General features: G+C 41.0%; 1 protein-coding gene across 5 annotated transcripts in view; it reads right to left on the minus strand.

The window, feature by feature from the left end:
• MYZAP (myocardial zonula adherens protein) overlaps positions 1 to 13,150 on the minus strand; it is a 93,836-nt gene that overhangs the window by 33,635 nt on the left and 47,051 nt on the right. For 3 of the 5 annotated variants that reach the window (XM_055278381.2, XM_055278380.2, XM_063640207.1), the window contains one exon: positions 12,260 to 12,365. In XM_055278381.2, the coding sequence (XP_055134356.2) occupies positions 12,260 to 12,365 (106 nt within the window). Of the gene's footprint in view, positions 1 to 1,739; positions 5,660 to 12,259; positions 12,366 to 13,150 lie in introns of those variants that run through there. The other 2 variants (XR_010121035.1, XM_055278382.2) reach the window with 2 other exon arrangements.

Genomic DNA, 13,150 nt, shown 5'->3' on the forward strand with positions numbered 1-13,150 from the left:
AAGGAAGAAAGGAGGAGTGTGCAAGCTACCAGGAACTTTGCTGGCTTAGCTCATGATTCTCAGAAACAACCCTATGTGGTTATCCCCACCAGACCATGAAACTGAGGTACCAAGACTTTCATCATTCATTCATTCCCTTCACAATCATCCGGATGCTCATAGGGCTGAGATTAAGACCCAAGTAAGCATCTGTGAGGGCAAGGCCCAGGCTGTCCTATTCACACCACACCCTGTTCAGAGGTTTGCTTGCTTCCATCCTCCCAGTGATGACAACCTATGGCTGCAAAGCTGCCCTGGAGAGTTGGCAGGGCTGGGAGGAAGGTTGACATGTGATATCTTCTGTCACAAAGGATCTGCTGGGGCCCTAATTCTTTAGGCTGTTCTTTTTTTCCCTCTATGATTCAAGAGGAGGCAGATGGAATGGAGATGGGGAAGAAGCTTATTTACCCCTGTGCTTTTCTTGATGAATTCAGTTTCAGAGACAAAACACCAAATCCTGAACAGGAGTGTCCAGGGAGAGAACTGCTTCAAAATCATGTAATACATATATATGGAAGCCCCTAGCTCCACATCTGGCACAAAGCTGATGCTAAAAAATTGCATTTTGGAAGCTCTTCCTAAAGTTCAAGTGCATGGAAAGTGAACACTCTCTAGCACTAGCCAGGGCTCTCCTTGGAGCCTTCTTGCTGTCCTCCGTGCTCCTCTCCCCTCCTATTCACCCAGCACCCCCTGGCCAGAGGTACCACTCTGGAGCTCAGATCTGATCAGGCAATGGGGAGCCATTGAGGAATTATGAGCAGAGTGATGAAAGACATCCTTCTTGGCTTGGTGCTAATAAACCATCACAATTGGTGTCAAACTATATTTCTACCCTCTTCATTTCTCACTCCCTCATACCACCCAAACTAGATGAATGCTCTGTGAACTCACCCTATACTTTCTGATCTGCATGTTTTTGCTTTTATTTATTCTATATCTTGTCTGACATGTCCACCCATTCAATCTCTGCCTAGAAAAATTCAACCCATCCTACAAGGCCTGGTCAAACACTACCTCCTTCCTAAACACTCTCCACCCACATCAGAATTAGTTTGTACTGGCAGGAACTGTGCTAAGCATTTAGCACACATCACATCAGTCAATCCTTATAACTACCTCTTGAGGAGGTAATGTTATGACCATTCCCGTATTATTGATAAGGAAACTGAATCTTGGAGAGGATAATTTGCTCAAGATACAAAGCCTAGTCAGTAGCAGAGGCAGGATGCAAAAGTAGACTGAATTTACTCAAAGCCTATGAACTTAACACTAAGTTTCCCAGCTTCTGTGTTTCCAGCACCTATGACATTCTGCCTCAAGTTCAAATGAGTTTAAATGTCAGCCAGAAGGTCCTCTGAGAGCAGGAAATCATGTCCATTTTTGCACTCAGGCTCATAAGAGGCTCTTCTTAAATGTGTACCAACTGTCCCATAAGCTCCCCATAAATTGTACCTGGCTCCTCCTCATCCTTATTCCCACTCTTAAGCCCAAGGAATGGGTTTCCTTCAGTCTTCAGCAGAGGGGCAGGAAAACAGCATTGTTCAAAGACAATGGCACAGGGGAAACAACTCCAGCTTAACAAAAGTGACATGAAAAAAATCAGTATGGCAATGCTATTAGAGAAAGAAGCTTTCCGTGAGCCAAAAATAAAAGGAGTACTATTCATATGATACACAAAAATAAATTCTACACGATCATTATTTGTCCAACAAATATTTATTGAGCAACTATCATTTGCCAGTGACTATCCCAGGTGCTAGAGATACAACCACAAACAAAATAGATACAAGTCCCTGCCCTCATGGGACTTACATTCTAGTGGAAGGAAACAGGCAACAGACAAAATATACATGCAAAACAGATAAATAAAGTGCATGACATATTATTGGATGATAAGTGCTATGGAGAAAAACAGAGTAAGAAAGAGGATAGAGGGGACGGATGTGCAGTTTGTAATTGAAGACCTAAAGATGAACAATCAAACTTCAAAACTATTACAGAAACTATCTTTACGTCAAACAAGACACACGACACAGCCCAAAAGATTAACTCTACTTCTGCCAACATTAAAAACTTATATATTATAAAAGATACCACAATCAAAAAACATTGACTAGGAGAAGATAATGGCACCCAAATAGTTTTTGATAAATGATTAATATTGATAAGGTGTAGAGTTCCTAAAAGTCAGCTGGAAAAAAGAAAAACAGCCTAATATAAAAATGAGCAAATGATATGAACAACCATTTCATTAAGGAGGAAACTTGAATGGCCAATAAGCTTAAGAAAAGTTTCTCAACCTCACAAGTTTCAATAAGTAGTAATCAGGCTGACGCAAATTAAGATGAAAACAATGAGATGCCATTTCCTAACTGGCCAAAATTATAGTCTACACAGTGCCAAGTGGTGGTGTGCATTTGGAAAATCTGCCCTCTCACATGTGACTGGTGGAAAGGTATGTGCACTGTGGGCAGCGATTGGGCAATATCTAGAAAAGGTGAAATTGTGCCAATCCCATGCCCTAGCAATTCCTCCTCTAAGTATACTTCCTAGTTAGAGAAGCCTGGAGACATGTTGGTATTGTTTGTAAAAGAATAAAAATGTCTATGAATAGGATAAATAAGTTACAATATATTCAAATAAAAGAATATTAGCCATTGAAATGAATAATCCAGATCTATATGGAATAACAGCAAAAAGAAAACTGAGAAATAAGTTGCAAAATACGTACAATTTATTTTTAATATTATAAATTAAAATTTATGTAAAATTTAAAACACAAACTAAGCCACATACTAATTTTATATATATATACACACAGTAAAATCATCAAGGCATGGCCTAGAGACCAAATTGCCTCTGAAGAAGAAGAGAGGGTGAAAGAAGGAAAAGGAACAGAATCAGGGACAGGTAAAAAGAAAACCTCTTCTTTATCTGTGATGTGTTCTTTTATTTAAAAAAAAAAAAATCAGAAACAAATGTGCCAAAATGGCAACATTGGTTAATCCTAGAAGAGCGTACGTGGATTTTTTGTTTTTATCATTCTCTACAACTTTTTGCAATTTAAATTTTTTTCCAATTAAAAGTAACAAGAAGAAAACAACAAAGGCTGGCTTTGGAGTCACAGATCTGGGTATGCAGTGCAGCACCATCATTATTTGCCGAGAGACTGCCAGCTACTTGTTTTTTAAGACTCTAAGCCTCAGTTTCCCATGCTTAAAAAACTGGGCAAATAATACCTTCCAGAGATGATTGACATGGGAATGTGACATCCATATGCATAGCCGTGGAATGAGAGAAGCATTTGTGACTGGTAGTGACCCAAACATGAATTACTTAGCCTCACATAGTTTCTATGGCCAGAAACTGGGCACCAGGTGTCTGAGAAACAGTTTAAAGTCAATTAGAACAATTTCAATAAAGAGAACATAGGTTCAACGACATTTCCGAAGAAAATAGCTTTTCCCTTGAAAAGACAATTTGTATTGTGAATACAGTAACGAATACCTGTCATAGAATGAACCTGCTTTTTTTAATAATACATGTAATACATACAGGAAAAAGGCTGCCACAATTGTGCTCTGATACCTTCTAAAAATTGACATTTTAGATAAAGTGTCTAAGATTTTAAAATAAATAAGTGAATAATACCATGCTAAACACTAGAATTAGAAACTATAACATTGTCATTTATGATAAATCACTCCTGCCTCAAACTTTTGAGTAGCACCTCCTTTGGGTGGGGCGTGAGTGGCCATGAGACAGAGCTGTAGCCTTGGAGTCCAAGGCTAAGGATCCAGTTAAGGGAGGAAAGCGGTGGCGGGGCAGGATTTGAGCACAGGACTCAGGTTCGACAAGCAGTAAGTCAAGTTCACACCATATCACAGTACAGGCAGGAAAGAGGTGAATTGAGGGGCACCAGCAAAGGCAGACAAGAGCAGGTTGAGGTAGGTCCTGCAATGCAAGGAACCCAGATCTAAGAAGATCAACAATGAGCCTAGGACCCAGGCCCAGGGCCAAGTGCAGGAGGAGTGGAGGGCATCCACTTAGGAGGCACCCTCAGGCTATGCAGCACTCTAGGAACCTCACTCACTACCTGCTCCAGAATAAGGCCTGCCTGGCCTCTAGGTACTGTTCATAGCCCAAAAGAGAAAAGAAACTCTAAAAGCAGAAGAAAGCACACCACCTTGAAAGTGGGACTCACAGGAGTGACCCATTTTCTCTAAAGGTCATTGCATTCTCTTAATTATTTCCTTTTTTAAAACTTGGCAATGAATCAATGCTGCTAGAACAAATGCCAGTGACTTTTCCACCAGAGACTTAAAAAAACATTACAGCAATAAAGGTATCCCTGAAAAACAGTGTAGGTAAAAACACTAAGCTAACATCCAGATGAGATTCTCAAATCTGCCTCTGTCTCCCTAGTGGAAGTCTGAATATCCAGCATCGTATCTGGGGATCTGTGTCTAAACACAGCACCATGCACAGGTGAACAATATTAACAGTTAATTACTAACGTGGAAAAGTATTCATCTGCTTCTTTCCCATCCCCTGCCTCCTTGCTTAAGCTGGGCAGAAGCATCTAAACGAAAGCCAAGGCAAATATTAGCAAGAAAGCATCTTCATGCCTGCTTTGCCATGAAGGAATGATAGGCGTGGAGAACTAGCCAACGTCTGAGGTACACTGGGCCTCTGAACGCACTCACTCCACGAGCCCAGTCTCCCAGCTTATGTAGACTCATGCCACCCATTGCTATGACTGCAGCTACCACTGCTAGTTCTCAGCAAAACTGTCATGTTCTAATAAAACACCAATGCCTGCAGCAATCTCAAGAAAGACCTCTATAAAAATAAAACATACATGGAGGATGTTTCAGTTCAACATATTTCAGCCAAATAGATTTCTCTTTATCAGATACACTCCTTTTCGTGAAGTTGGTTGAACCAATTCAGGCAAAATGCTGATGGTGACAGAAGCAAGCTAAACTCCTCTTAGAAGAGTCCTAAGATGAGTATTGATATCCATTCAGGAAGGACACCTTCAGGGCCACCTCCCATATACAAATAGAACCAAACCACATAGACGCCTGGCTGCTCCTGTACTTTCTGGGGGTGATCTGGTGGGAGCACCTCCTGCCCAGAGCACTAACATTCTTCAAGCTCTCTTCCCATCTCCTTAGCAGATGTCTTTGGCAGCTTTTCCATAAGTAAGGATTCATCTTTCAAGCCTCCACCTGGAACTTTCTGAATGGGTTTTTCAGTAGTCTTTTTCATTGCAGTTCCTTCTTCGACGTCTACTCAAGTTCCTAAAAATACTCTGTGGATCTGTGAGTTCTCTTGACTCTGCAGTTTGAGGCTGTACAAGTCAGGGTGACAGTGTGTGGGTGTTTTCACAAACAAGAGCCCCACATGGTCAAATTTTCCTTTCAATAGTATGTCCTTCCCGTTTTGTTTATTGGCTCATCATAGATAAATACCACCTCTTCCCAGCAGAGAGTGTACAAGTGTTCTTCTAATCACGAACAAGAAATGAATCGCTTCCAACCCAGAGCAGACTACCAATTTATCATCTTCCAAAGAGCCGGAGACTAAATCTGGAGAAGAGCTCGTGCGACATGATCTGGAGACAGTTCAATTGAGTGGATTAGGTTTGTGGGCTCGGTGCTATGGCTCCTTTCCCCTACCCCCATTTGGCTAATTACCAATTATGAGAAGTACGTGAAATCCTCTAAACATAGGGCATTTAGCAAAATGTACTTTTGTGTGTTGCACATTTCAGCACACCACACAACAGTTTTGAATTAAATTGTGTGCCAGCAAATGACTGAACCATGTAAAAAGGGAAGATACTTGTGATGAAGCAAATTTAAATTTTAAAAATTGCTTTTTATATAAATGTTCTTGTGAAGAGACTGATGGCTAAGCTAGAAAACAGCACAGAGCACAAAAGAGAAGAGAGAAGTATACCCAAAGATTGAATGTGGCCAAGAAGACTCCCAAAGGGAAAGATGAAGGGCAGCCCTGTGCATTGCTCAGGAAATCAACATAGCTACTTTTGCTTTTAGTTCACTTAACTTTAGGTATACACAGCAGAGTCCATTTACAGGTGGTAATAATAACAGCCACTAATATTTATTATTTCTTATGATCCAATTAACATGCTGTGCATTTTATACATGTCATCTCATTTAACTCTTACAAAAAATTGGATAGATACTATTATTAACCCTATTTTATAGACAAGGAAACTAGTAACTTTTCAAAGGTCCACAACTAGTAGATGCAGGTTTGTCTGATGCTAAAGTCCATGCTCATTGCTATTTTTCTAGACCATCTTTTGTTGTAGACACATAAAGGTCTCTAACTGGGTGCATGTGGATTTAGGGACTAGTAATGTAAAGCCTTGTTTGGCCAACTGGCTAGAGAGCCAGATACTCAAAGCTTCAACTCTCTGAAGAGTTATTACTCATCTATTATTCTCCCTGATCCAGTTTGTTTCCCCCAAGGAACTGCTGCATTATGACTACAGCATCACTCTTTTAAAAAAACCTAAGAGATGACCATTAAATACTTTCAAAATCATTCCTTAGGAATCACAATTAATATTCTGCTTTGCCTTGAACTTGAGAAGTGGTCATTGCTAATATAATTATTTCACCAAGATTTTTTTTCTTCTCTTTCTAAAGGGGTACCATGTGGCCAAGTGTAACGTCTTCTGTATAGACAGAAGTGAATAATTTAAAGCAGGGCGAGGCAGACACGTGCATACATGCACAGTTGGAAGACGATCCATGAGAATCGCTCTTAGTCTCTGTTAGTGGTAGTCCAGCTTTCAATGACTTAGGTGGATTGGATTCTGTCCCTTTAAGTTTCTATTATCTATTTAACAAGCATACCTCCTCCCACCTTAGTAACATCTCTCTAGATGGGTCTAAATAGCCTTTGGGAAGTTTGTATTATCTGTATACCACCAGGCCAGTACAGCTATTAAGATTAGGCTGTCAGGCCAGGTGTAGTGGCTCACACCTGTAATCCCAACACTTTGAGAGGCCAAGATGGGAAGATTTCTAGAGGCCAGGAGTTGGAAGACCAGCTGAACAACATAGCAAAATCCTGTCTCTATAAATACTACTACTACTACTAATAATAATAATACAAAAATTAGCTGGGCATGGGTGCACGTGCCTATAGTCCCATCTACTTGGGAGGTTGAGTGGGGAGGATCATTTGAGCCCAGGAGTTGGAGGCTGCAGGAAGGTATGATTGCACCACTGCACTCCAGCCTGAGAAACAGGGCAAGACTTTGTCTCTAAAACAAAATAAAAAACAAAAAAAGAGTGAGCTGTCACAGAATCCTCCCAGGACCAGGGGCTGGCAAGAAGTGAAGGTCCCCTGACAGTGCCCAGAGAGTCACAGACTTGGGTGCTCCTGGTCCCTGGTGACTGTCTCCCTGGCTTGCTTTCTGTTGAGCCCTTCCTACTGAGTTCACCAGCAGCTTCCCGCCTCAGGCATAGGAGCTTCTGAGGGATGCTGGCCAAATGCATGAACACGAAACCCAGCAAGGAGAGTCAGGCCACCGCTCTGATAATCCAGGACAGCGATTCTCAATCCTGGATGCATATTAGAATCACTTGTAGAGTTTTTAAAATGAAACAAAACCCAGTGCTCAGTCTGCCTCCATCCCATCTGCCAGGTTCAGGCAAGTCTTAAAGCTCCCCAGGTGATTCCAATGTGCAGCTTGGGTGGAGAAGCACTAATGAGAAAATCAATTCCTTGCACCTTTGCACTTATTAAACATCTCAATTATAGCAAAGTGGGGTAGAGTGCAATTGCTTTCAGCAAAAGAAGTCTAAAGAAAATGCCTCCTCTGCAAATGAAAAGAAACTCCCTTCAGACCCTGTTGGAAGAAACATTTCCTATATCACAAATGGCAAAGGGAAATCAAAAGAAAGACATGATAAAATGAAAGGAAGCCTAATGGCTGCACTGGGAAATAGCTAAAAAAAAAAAAAAAAAAAAAAAAACCTCTTAAGAAATTACTGTTTATTCAGCTGAACAATATCCCTGCCCATTGGCAAAAATGTAAACCCACCCTCTTGGAAGGCAAATAATTTATTTTTTCCTTCAGATCACTTTCCCCTTGGCAGGAGAGCTGCTTTGGTTGGCAGCAGGTGAGCCATGGTGAGAGCAGGTAAAGAGGGTGTGAATGACTCTGTGGACTGAAGAAGTCACACGCAAAGATGTGCAAGCAGAGGGGCACTGTGGGGGCCTCAGGATGCTCTCTTACTTTTTACACTCCTCCCAGCTCTCCCAGTGCCTTTCCTGGCAATCTAAAGAATGCAGCTTGATTCAGGACCAAAGACCAATCCCAACAAAGCTTTTCAACAGGATAATAAAGGCCAAAGGCAAGACTACCCTGGAACTCGGGTGACACCAGTGGGTAAGATCCGTGCCAGCAGGGCCCATGTCTGCATGACTCCCCACTGTGTACCCAGCCCAGCGTGAAGCAGGTGCTGGTGGGTATCTGCTGAATGGATGAATGAATGAATTTCCCCTTGAGGGCTTTTTATTTCCAATCCCTTGGCATTTTTCTGTATTTTCTGGCTATAAGAGGCACACGTGGGGCTTTTTTGGCTTTGTTTTTTCATTTTTATCAAAGCCAGAATCAGCTGGAAGAACTAGTGATGGGGGAGATACCCAACCCCCTGACATCCATAACAGGAGACTTAATTCAGAAGAAAGACCTAGCCTAGTGAGAGGTACTTGGTCCCATATTTCACAGAAGACGTTTTGTGTTGTCTTTTCTCAATGAACTTGACCACGTAAGATAGGTACTAATCCTTCATTTCAAAAGGGCTCACCCCACCATGAGCCCTTCTTGCATAGTACAAGTCCTACTGTCTCCCACCATGGTAATCAAGTCATTATTAAGCTAAGGATGACAAAACTTGGGCCAGTTACTTTTTATTATTTGTTATTTTATTATTTATTATTACTATGATAGAATGATACTCCACTAAGGTGAGAAGAAACATGTTGCTTAACATTTTAGGATTCCCAAGGATCTCAGTAGTAATACCTGGATATTTTGAGCTAAACAAAAGAAGCTCATCATTTAAAAAAACTAAGCTTCCTCATGGACATTATGGCCAAAATGATACCAACAATGGATGGAGACGAGACTCCCATCCATGGTGAAAGTGAGGCTATGATGAAGACGAGCTTCCAGACCCATGTGAGGGAAGAAAAAGGGTCCCTAACATCTGCTACACTTAAAGGCTGCCTATACGCCTGGGGAGCCAGAGTTCACAGATGAAAACATACTTCTCTTCTAGAGTCAGAGTGCAAGATTCATTTCACAAGTGGCCAGTTCAGTAGTCTGGATTTTTCAAAATTTGCTCCAAGTGATCTGAAGTGATTTAGTTACGACTTTGCTGATTTTGCTCATTATGCAACATAATGATAAGGCTGAGCTCATAAAAACAGGCACAGCATAGTAAACAATAGAGAATTCTTTATATGATGAACAGTTCACTGAAGTCACCAGACTTCCTCCACACAGTCTTTAAGGTTACAGAACACAGAATTTGAGGAGGAACACTAGAGAACTTCTAAATCAACTTCTTACTTTGTAAAGAATGTACCCATGATGAAGGGCTAAATGCCTTACCAGTGCAGCCAGTATTAGAAATGTTTTGTTTTGAATGAAGAGCTGCAATTTGCCTTTGAAAGTGACACTTTGAAAGTGTCACCCAGTGGTTCTGGCCTGGCCTTGCTTCACAATACAAAATAAAGACATATTCCCTCATGTTTTCTAAGATGTGAATTCAGCTCCCATCTCTCCTTGGGCATGACTTCCCCAGTTCCCTGAATTATTCGGGTTCTCAACTCCTTTCCAATGTGGTCTTGTTCTTCTGAATGTGCTCATCTGTCCATGCCCCTTGACCATGTTTCTAACTTTTAAAAAAATATATTCACATAAATGGCTATGGCAATTGAGATTTTAAGCTATCCTTTTCTTATGTAAGTTAATGTAGTATGCTGGGCAAACACAAACTTTCTAAATCAGGTAGTAAAAATTATTAGGAATAAAAAGTGTCTCTCTCTCTATTTGTTGTTGTTGTTGGTGGTGGTGGTGGTCTACATTCACTGTTGAAACCCAGCCAGCCCCTATGGGGTGCTAACTCTGATGGCATCCTAAATTTTAGCTGGTGATTTCTTTCCAATGACTGGGCCTTCCAGACCACAGACCACATCAAAGCTTAGAGAAGCTTATCTGGAAGATATGAAATCACAGGTAGAAAAAAGCAAAGCATGGACAGTGATCTTTATATGCATCCCTACACACACACATATACATATGTATACACATATGTATATATGTATGCACATATGTATGTGTGTGTGTATGTATGTGTACTCCTTCACTCCCTTCAAATTGGTATGTTTGTTATATTCTGGAAGTAAGTTAGGAAACAGAGAATTCTAAACTTCTTTGAAAGTGTCTTCTAAAAAAACAATGTCTCTGATTCTGGTACAGCCTTAACCTCTTACAGGTAAGGGTTTAAATGAATCAGAAGCCAACCAGTATGAGGTTTTGTTCAATAGCTCCCTAATGATTAGATACAAGAATGACACAGACACCCCCCTGTGGTGAGGTGAGAGAAATGTAGTGCTCACAGTTAAGAGACTCACATGGGGGAAAATAAGGGATGCCCTTGCCCCAGACTTCGTGGGTGTGAAATTCAAAAGCAGAAAAACTATGCCCCAACAGCCAAGGCTCACTGAGATGCTAATTGTGGCAAAGTGATGCTTTTCCTTGGAAAACACACTCCTGACATCTACCTAGTGTTGACGATAGGGCAGGATCTCCCTCCCCATTACTGTCATGGGCAGTGCTCCTGCCTGGATGCACAAAAGGATTGCAAAGGTGTGTGCATGGCTTCCTCTGCTATTCCACTGCTCCCCAGAAACTTGTGTGTGAACCAATATAAGATGTACATGATTCAACACAGTATAACTGCACTTCTCGTTTGCGGACAAACTTTTATCTAATGTATATGTTTATCCTACACACAATAAAAAAAGATGTCCCTTCCCATACTCACAATTCTCTGATCTTAACCCCACAACATTAATATCCCCAATATCTTAGAAACTAATAAAATAGATACATTTTAAATCTTCCATTTGTCTGTCATGTACATGAATTATTTATTAGAAGTAGATATGCTTTTAATTTTAATAATTCATTAATAAAACATAACTTTTTAAAGTAGTACTTAATATAAGGAAAATGTTTTTTCATTTTTCCACTGCCAACCAAATGTTTAACTAAATTGAAACCTTTTCTTTTCTTTGCAAGTTAGAGAATTAGACTCAAGGGAATTCTTATAACCCTGTTAGTACTAACTGCTCTTTTTCTATCAGATTTTTCCATCGGGTTTTTTTAATTGAGCAAGAAGAAAACTACAATAATATGTGATTACCTTTACAGAGCACGGACTTTCTTCTTTGGAACATCACCACAAGAGCGGCAGATTATATTGACACAAATTAAAAAAAAAATTTGTTCCTCTTAGAGAAATAGAAATGTTCAACTTACCCGTTTTTTCATTTAGAAAAGAATAGTAAACTATGCCCATACAGTAAATGTATAGCTTGGTTTCCTGTTACAGAGACAGTTAGGAGAGAAAGGATGGTGGCAAAGGAAAAGGAAGAAGAAACAGGAATCGGAGAAGAGAATGAGGAAGGAGGGAGAAAAAAAGAGAGAAACAGACAAGGAAAGGGAATGAAAGACAAACCCAGAAAAGGATAAAGGACAAGAATGGTAGCCGAGAGAGACAGACAGACGGCTGTGGAGGCAGTGCAGGGACCTGGGCTAAGTTCACCCTTCCCATCACCCCCTTGGGTCCCCCTGAGCTGTGGGTACCCACTCAGGCTATCACTGTCCTTTCACAGTGGGTGAGCTTATGAACTGTACTTTCCAGCTTTCTTAACTGTAACCCTTTGACCTGAGGAAACCCCTCTTTTAGGGGCATCATCATCATCAGTCCATGGGGGACATGTGGGGAAATCCCACTCTGGGCCTAGATGGCAGTGGCCTGAGCACCTCGGCTTGTGAGCCACAGGAAATGGAGAGGCAAGGCAGACTTGTTCTGGGGATGCTTCCCCACCACAGGAAGCAATCCCAGGCCTGTGACCTTTTGCAGATGCTTACCTCCTCGACCATCTGCTTGACTTTCTTCTGCTGGCAATGCACCATGTCATCTAGGTGTCTGATCCGCTCACGGAGGCTGGCTGATGCCTCCTCCAACTGCTGATACCTAACACAAATAGGAGAAAAAAGCAAATGAGTCCTAAACCAAAGCAGCAACAGCAGTAGCAACAGTCACAGCTTTAAAGAATATTGCCAAGAAGGCCAGGCATGGCGGCTCATGCCTGTAATCCCAACACTTCAAGAGGCCAAGGCAGGAGGACTGCTTGAGGCCAGGAGTTTGAGACCAGCCTGGGCAACATGCCGAGACCCCCATCTCCACAAAAATAAATAAATGAAAATAGAAAACATGTATCTTTTGGGGAAGGTTTGGTAAAAAAAAAAAAACTGTAAATTTAAAAAAAATTTAAAAATACTGCCAAGAACAAGAAATCAAACCCTAAGATCCATTCTTCTTACTTTGTGTGATGACCACACAAAGTAGTGTGATTACTAACAAACTACCACACCAGAGGAGCACAGGACTATTTTTCAAGTTCCCATTTGCAAGTTTTATCCCATATAAGGATGATTATTTTCCAGGGACTGAGAGATAATTTTTTTGCACCATTTACAGATCTGAGAAGCTCTCTGTTTTTGGGGGTTAGTAACATATTGGAACATCCAGTAAATTACTTTGATGGGGGTACGGGGAAGAAGGGGTCCAGCAACACAATAAAATATCTGAAATCAATGGCAGGGTACCGAAAAGTCTAGAATCACTGTTGCTCTCCATATCCTTTATTTTTGGCAAATGTGGGACAAGCTGAAAGACCTTCTCTACATCCAAACAGAGCAAGCCACATCACAAAACATTTCATACTTTTGTTTTACAACAGCATAACTTATTCTCCA

The sequence above is a fragment of the Symphalangus syndactylus genome, chromosome 5, assembly GCF_028878055.3.
Source record: "Symphalangus syndactylus isolate Jambi chromosome 5, NHGRI_mSymSyn1-v2.1_pri, whole genome shotgun sequence".
NCBI lineage: Eukaryota > Metazoa > Chordata > Mammalia > Primates > Hylobatidae > Symphalangus > Symphalangus syndactylus.